Source organism: Chaetura pelagica, unplaced genomic scaffold, assembly GCF_000747805.2.
Source record: "Chaetura pelagica isolate M959 unplaced genomic scaffold, ChaPel_1.0 scaffold85, whole genome shotgun sequence".
Classification (NCBI taxonomy): Eukaryota; Metazoa; Chordata; class Aves; order Apodiformes; family Apodidae; genus Chaetura; species Chaetura pelagica.
Window position 1 is genome coordinate 798,544 of NW_009953505.1, and position 8,350 is coordinate 806,893.

Here is an 8,350-nt window from a genome sequence, read left to right on the forward strand (position 1 = left end):
GGGGGGAAAGCGGCCGACTCCGCGCTCCACGGCCCGTACCTCTCACCCTGCCTCCCTCCCCCCGTCCCCTTTAGTTGGGAGTCACGTCAGTATTTTCCAGACACGTAAAACCCTTGTTCTGAGGAGCAAGGCGTTTATCCTGGTCTTCCAGAATTAGCCAAAATCCGTTGCAGCTTCGCACAGCGACTCTGATGATACTGAAGCAGCGGTGCTGCTTCCCCCGCCCCTCCAGGGAGGGTTGAGAAGCGGTTATAAGTGAGAATGAAAAGAATGTACTTAGTGGTCAGAACAGGACTCTCTGCAGTGTACCTAGGCACATTTGCAGAGTGAGTACCTGGTACATCTGCACAATATTTAATCTAATTTTCCCATTTCAGGTCCATGCAAGGCAGGATCACGGCACAAGCATTCAGTTTCGACCAGCAGTTTAAGCCCTATCAAAAGGATGAATTTGTTATGGTAGTTCTAAGTCCTTTATATTTTAAGTTGCCTTTTTTTTATAGCTATTGGAAAACTACATCATGGCAAACGTAGCAGCATTAGCATGCTATGGGCCTGGGATTGAAAGAAGGTGATTTAGGTGTGGTGCTCAAGCAAGCTTTTCTGGGTTAACTGTATTGTCCAGTAAAAATATTTAAGTCTGCACTAATGTTACTCTGTTTTAAGAGATAACAGTTTAATCATTCAAGATTCCCAAGAATGGGAATCTGAACTGGAGGCTGATCTTGGCCACAGCATTAAGTGTTGGAAAGTCTGCCCGGGGGGACACTTGCAGTGTACATGCAGCTGGTACCCTTGCTCACAGCTATTATCACTTTGCCACAGTAAATACACTGTAATTACATGTGCATATGCACCATAGATCTGAAAATGCAAGATTTTAAAATTTATTTGGTATCTTTGCTTTATACTGGAATTTTGGGCGCTCAGATTTTTAAGACTCGAGTCTCTTGCTGATTTTGTCCCTTCCATTTTTGTTGTTGGCAAAATGAAATCTGTCTATTTGCAGACAGAAAAAAGTGATAACCCGTGGGTTTAAAACCAGTGTGGTTTTTGCATCTGTTGTTTTTAAAGCAACTCTTTGATTTGTTGTATGTCTACTTTATATTGTTATCCTGGATAAAGAATTCAGCCTCTTTGTGTTTTGAAGAAATTCACACCATAATACACCAATATTTCATCTGCAACTGATACACTTTTCAAATGATTGAAGTTCACAAAATGTGCGTTTACTTTCTCCATGCTTGTCTCTTTTGAAGTAAAAATATAAAGATATCACTATGAAATTATGAATTCTGAGTAACTGTGAATTAACTGAGAACAGATGGACCATTACATTTTGTAGTCTGATCTCTCTGTATCCCAGAGAGGTGGTAAAGAGGTCCAGTGATGCTGAGACTGAAAAATCCATCATTTTCTTAGCAAGTTCTTCAGTGATTATTCCCTCTGCTTGTATGCATATACATAAGTTTGGGTTTTCTTAATTGGCTTAGCTTTTAAACTTGTCAGCTACCAACATTAGTATGCATGTCTCTTTTTCAAATTGATAAATCAGTAAGATGCAATCCTTCAGATCTTTCTGTGGAACATCTTCTCCATCCTTTCAGTAAGTTATGTATTTGTTCTGTGTCTATCAACTGTTGTGAATCTCTACAGTTCTCCAAATTTCAAATTTGTTTTCAAAATGTGAACATTACAGTCATACTTGGCACATAAATTTTGACATCTGCAACATTGTATGCAGAAATATAATTGTTTCATCTCTCCTTCTGTTGTGTGTACCTCCAAGGATTTCATTCAATCTTCTGTGTTCTTGGACTCAAAGTACTTTACTTTAAAACCATAATACTTCATACATGTACAGGAAAGTACCTTGAATGTATAAAAGACACTGGCTACACACAGTTACAAAATTATTTGGTGGTTTGATATTTAGTATCCAAACTGAAAGATCATACATAATCTGCTTACTAACTGGATCCTTATAATTTACTTTGAAGATATCAAAGGCATAATGATGATTTTATGTTTCATTTAATTAACTTGTATTACCTTATTTGAATATTACAGGCATTTTTTAATGATCAAAATGTGAACTCCAGTTTAAAGTTGCTCTCATCTTCAGGACAATGGACTACATTGGGTAAATTTAGACTAATCTTAAAAAGACTGTGTAACTATTTTTCTCTAATTTACCATTTTGTAATAATGACAGTTCGTATATGTATCTTCTTTTACTAATGAACAAGATTCTGACCTAGCTTGTTACTAAATTGTCACGTTTTACACTTTTTTTCCTTGACCTCTGCATTGATCCAAAAACCAAGCTAGTAGGCATGTTTTTAAGTGGGCTGTGACATCCAGTTGACCTGATCATGTATCCAGACATAAGCAACTGCATTAATTGTGGAATTATAGTACTACCTTATTCAGATAATATTTGGAGACAGACACTCTTCTATAGGTGCAACCACCTTACTCAGGACAGATCTGAGATGATGGTTCTGTAACAAGTTGAAGCTGAGATAGCAGAAGATTAGATAGAGCACAGCCCCAAGCTTGTGTAAATGTGCTGTCTGCACAACAGAAGTAATCTGGGTGCAGAAACAGAGGCATATGATAAGTTGTTCTAGATGCAATCGTGGCTTGAGGTTGACTTCTACTTTGTGGCCATATCATTAAGTGCTTATAACATTTGATTATGTCTGTAGATGGAGATGAGGCACTAAGTAGGAGAAAGACCTAAAGCAAATAGCACATGATTTTATGGCACCACTTTGAAATTGTATTTTGATTATGTAAATGACATACAAAAGTTAATGAAAATCGCATGTTATAATGTAATGGGATTTTATCCATAATGTAAACTCTGATATTGCCACAGTGATTTTCCTCAATATTTAAAAAGAGGGTAGTGGGAAGTCCTCAGTTCTTTTGGTTTGTCTGCAGATACTTTACTGTGTGTAAATATTTAATGGAGGTTTGGGAATTTTCTGACTTTTCCATTTCAACTCTGAAATTGGCATACATTTTCCCCAATATATACAATGACACTAGACTTTGCCACCTTTTTGTCAGCAAAATCCGTTTTCCAAACACTATATCCGCCTGTTGAGACAACTGAAACATATAAGATGCAAAAAAGATCTTAAGTTCCCCTTCAGGTACATTTTTTTTTACTCTAGCAAGCAAAAAGAAAAGAAATCTATTTCAAACCATGGGTAAACCTATTCCTGCTTTAGATGAGAATTTTTTTTAGGCTATCTGTCTGGCCTGTGACTTGCCAGTCCTTGTAGTGAAGGTCAGTAGGTTACATACCTCGTGTTAAGAGCGGAGGGTCATTTGCCAAATATCCCAGTTTAATGCCTGATTCTGCTCAGTCTTCCTCAGCACAGAAGTAGAGCATTTTGTTCTGAGGACTGGAAGGGTTCCCTTTCTAAATCCTGAACAGCTGGTATACCCCATTTGCTCTTAAAATTTCATCTTCCCATTTGCCTATTTTTGGCAAGGAATGTTGGCACATATTTCTATGCTTAGTCTTCATGTGCATTTTTTGAAAATATACTAAGAAGCAGCTTTGAGTAGGAGGAAGTAAAAAAAAAAAGTCTTATAGAATTTTCTTGTTCAAACATGCAAATATATTAATTCAAATTTATAATTTACTTATCATTCTTTCAAATTTAATTCTTTAAATTCAAGTAATTCTTTAAAAACAAGTTTCTTAAAGAAAATAGTGGAAATGTGCTTCTTTCACTTTTTAAGAAATCTGAATTACATAATCTAGAGTGATTAAAATACTGTATTTATTCCCTTTCAATTTTATTGCAAGGAGAGATATTTTGGCTGCATAATATAAGTGGGGTTTAGATAGGCTCTCAGAAACCAGCTTCTACCTCCCTTCTATGAGCTGGGGCAGAAAGCATTTATGGACCCACAGAAGATGTCAGTATAATATAAAACATCAACGTAATACCACTTTATGGGAGTGTTTGTTTTCATAATATTTTTGTCTTATTTTTGTCTTTTTCCAGGCTGTGGTTCCCTTTTACCTTCTCACTAAGAATTTATTTTTCTTTTTAGTTCTGCGGGTGTGGTTTCACATTCATATTTATTTTTATCTCCCCTCCTTTTCCTGAAATCTGTTTCTGAAGTTCTATATTATTTTACTCTCCTGCATCTAATATATTTTTTTTCCATTTTCTTTGCTGCTTTTCATCCTCACCTTGATATTATCAGACTGTAATATCCTCAGTATCCATCTGTTAGATCAAAAGGTGGCATAAAACATTAGTTCCCCAAGGAATGCAACATACACCTCCTCCCCAGCTTCCCTGCATGTTAGGATTCCTGGTAGAATCCCACAATATAGTACATTGTCTCAAAGGCTCCAGCTTTAACATTATTTGGAATACAACATTTTTGGTAAACAAGACACAAAGATACTCTCTAGTCTGCATCATTTGATCAGACAGATACTACTCTCATACCACACTTTTTTGGCTATTGTAGTAGGGATATTTTTTCCCCTCTTCCCAGCTGTATGGCAGAGTAGTTGATAGTTCTGTTATGTGCTTTAAGCCCCTTCTTCATCTCTTACTCTCATATTTCTAAAATAGAAGCAGCAAAAGGAACGTATTTGGTGTATATCAACTTATGTCTTGAGTCTTGTATTTTTAACTAGCTGCAAAGAAAACTAAATGGTAGTTTTTCCTTGGGCATGTTACTGACCTTGCACCTGTCAGCAGTTTGGGGGAGGCAGGACTGTATCTGCTTAAGCTCAATTAACACTTGAAAAGTTATCTTTGAAGGGATAGGTTTACAGTCTTTTTATTTATTTATTTTTATTTTGTTAATGAAAAATTAGTACTTGCCTAAGAAATATTCTTCAGTTGCCATACGTACTTGAAGCTCTAACAATTGCTGTCTTTGGGATGAGCTTTTAAAATCTGAATGGTAATTTTTAATCAGCAGTTTTTTAGACCACTGTTACAGGTCTTAATTTGTAAAAATTTTAGACATTATTTGAACTTATAAATCATTGACCCGCATATTTTACTTTTGAAATACTGTATTTTTGGGATAGAGCACTGACCTTGGATTACGTAGGTTCTATATAAAGTGTTTTGTAAATAGTAAGTTATTAGAGGTTTCACTGAGGTCAAAATTGTTCTTAAACTTTGGAGGAATTCTAAATATACCCAATCTGGGGTTTATCTGCCCCATACTAGATATGTAATGTGTTAATTTAGAAGTATATTGGGATTGCTTTATAGATATTCCAGAGCTAGCTGTTATAAAAACCTTAATCTGCTTCAGTACTTCTAAGCTCTTTGTTTTCCACTTGCATAGTTGTCAAGGCATTTCTTCCTCCTATTTTATTGCTCACTTTTACAGTGTTATTAAAACTGGTCACTCTTTTCCAGGAAATTCTGAATCTCCAATTTTAAGTCTGTTGTCTCAAATGGACAATAGGAGTTTACAATATATTTAAACTTTTCCATTTATAGTTTGGTTTTCTGAACTACTGAAGAGATTACAAAACTCTTGATTTTTTTTCCTGATGAGAATTTTCATAAAATCGTGTTTCAGAGCAGAAGTGTGTCTCCTTTCTTCCCCCTCCCCTAATAAAATCCTGACAATATGAAGGCTTATAAATAACCCCGTTTCTTACAGTTTGACCTCAATAACTGGGAAAATGTAAGAAGTCTCCTTTTTCTCAAGTCATTCAACATCTGATTTTTATTGCTCTTGACTCAGTTTTTGATTCATAGGTCTTTACAAAATCATTTCTAGAGCTTAATTTAGTTCTTATTAAATCTCTTATAAATTAAAAATTCTATCCCTTGGAAAGGAAGCTGGAGAATTAGAAGTCCGAGGAGTCTGGAAGTGAGGGGATGGGAGGAAGCATTACTAAAAAAAAAAAAAAAAGTTTGTCTTCTTTTTCCTCAGGTTGTGAGGCTGTAAGTAATTTTTATTTTTTTTCTGACTTGTAGTTTTGGTTATATAATGTAATTATTTTTTATAGCTACTGCAAGAACAGGTAGGTCAATGTCCTAAACTTTTGTTCTTTAATAAAAGGTACCCTTTTTCATGAACTTATCTGTAGTTGTGAAGCAAATCAATTAAATGCCAGGCTTTGCCAGCTTTCATTACATCACATCGGCCCAATAAAATGATTATGAAATATCATGTCAGTATTTTTAGCCTAACTTGGCAGATTTTCAAGCCATCAACTTGTAGCTTCTCTTTAATTTTTTCCTTAGGTTGATCAGGTAGGTGGTACAGTTTAACTGGGTTTAAATACCAAAATGCCAGTCCTATTTAACCTATGAATTAATAATTTTCTTGTAATACATGGGAGAAATCCCATGGGCTTTTTGGAAGTGTGGGGGCAAGAGAAATTTCAGGTTATGCTATGCTTGCAAAGATTAGGATCAGAATGAAATGATAGGTGTTCTTGGAAACATCATGGTACATACAAACCCTCTGGGCATGTTTCTGTTCCTGAAATAGTGTCATCTAGAGTGAAATTTGGACATTTCCTAAATACTAGTCTTTAGTGACCCCTTAGGTCAGTTTGTCAGAACACCACTTAATTTTATCTTTAATTATATGGTCAAAAGCCTTTTGATATCGAGATGTTGACCAGTCTATCATCAAGAGAACCTACAGAGGAGAAAATGTAAGAGTAAACTCATGGAAAACTGGAATGCTGTGAATATTATCTCTGCAGAGACACGTTGCCCTTGTGTTGCATGCTCACTCATGCTCATGCTCCCTTGTGCTCTCCTCCCCTCTTCTGTTCAGAAGCACTTTGAAGAGAGCAGATGGATCTGGACTGAGTCCAAAGCTTCTTAAACAAGGAGTCTAATGCTATTTGAGATACCATAAGTTACCCAATACCACACATACAGATTTGTAGATGTAACACTGTATATAGAGAAGACACGTGCCCTTATGGACTGATACCTCATTAAGGAAAATACTGTAGGGCATCTCAGATGGTGCTAGATGTCTATGAGCAACAGGATCAAACTTTGGATGACTTGCAAGCACACATGACAGAAAAATTATTTTAAAATGTACTCTGCACTTAATGAGTACAGAGATAATACTCCTGATTCATACAGGAAGTGTTGATAGTAAATAGCTGGTTAGTAAAGCTTATAGTAGCTACAAAATAGCTTTTCAAAAAGTTCAGCTGTAACACTTAAACAAAAACATTCATCAGGGCTGTGTTAATTTGGGTTTTTACTTTGTGAGGTGCTGTTAGCAACTACTGACTTCTGTACTTCATCACAACATATTTGGTATTTGTCCTCAGATTGTTTAAGGCTTAGGCTGTGCAATACGATTTTCTAAGGCTGTGATCTAAGGTGATGTTGAGTTCCCAAGGTGTTTCATCTGTTACTGTTTCAATTGGTAATATTGTCAACAAGGGGAGCAGACACATGAGCCTTAACAGAAGGTAGTGTTCAGATGAATTTACTGTTTTCTTTACACTTGTTTCTTTCTTACCTTTCTTTGTTTTTTTGGGGACTGTATGATTGAGTCACACCTATGTGATCTGTGCTGTTTTTTAAGAATATTCTACAAACAACCGTTCAGAGAAGTTAATTATTTCCATGCTGTATTGAATAATGAATTATTGTAAAACCATTAGTACCTGGAAATTCTCCTATTTTATTTATTGCAAGAGACTTGGAGTGAAGCCTTCCTGTACATTTCAGGTTCCAGAGTGACAAGAATTGAGGCTACAGTGGTACCCTGTACACAGATTTCCATGTCATTTTTTGATCGGCTGTACTCTGAAGGAGTTGTTAGAGAAACTGGAAATATTGTGAAATGTTATGATGACTACTACGATGATATTCTCATCTCTGATGAATTAAGGAAGGTCAGCATAGCAATGATTTTTTAATTGTAATTTTTCATACTCTTATTAGGTACCATAAGTGCACCACGATTTTTCAGTTGTTGGGGTTTTTTTTCTGACAATACATCCTTTGCATGGTAAAAATGGGCATTGACAGCCATGTGACAGAAAAGGCTGAGGCACTGCAGTGGCTGAATATGTGAAAGCAATGGCAGTTTTCCAGGTGGGCCCTCTTTCTTTCTTAGGTGGGAGAAAAAGTTAAAACCTTCCTCTATCCACCTTTGTCTCAAGTAGTTGGTGCTTGGACTGGGGGGGCTGGGGATGCAGGCACTCATTTGCCTTTGAGGGCAAAACAAGTGGTGCAAATGGAAAGGTCTTATGATACCCAGAGCTGTGTGTTCACCCAACCTTCCAGGTAGTTGATGAAAGTGAATTTACTTTATAGCTACAACCTGAAACATTCCTGAGCAGGAA

General features: G+C 36.2%; 1 protein-coding gene across 1 annotated transcript in view; it reads left to right on the top strand.

The window, feature by feature from the left end:
• The first annotated feature begins 381 nt into the window (after positions 1–381).
• Positions 382–8,350, top strand: part of LOC104390308 (chromosome unknown open reading frame, human C11orf70) — a 20,472-nt gene continuing 12,503 nt past the window's right edge. Inside the window, exons 1-3 of the mRNA XM_009999416.1 lie at positions 382–459; positions 2,071–2,143; positions 7,731–7,897. Coding sequence (XP_009997718.1) covers positions 382–459; positions 2,071–2,143; positions 7,731–7,897 — 318 coding nt within the window. The remainder of the gene's footprint in view (positions 460–2,070; positions 2,144–7,730; positions 7,898–8,350) is intronic.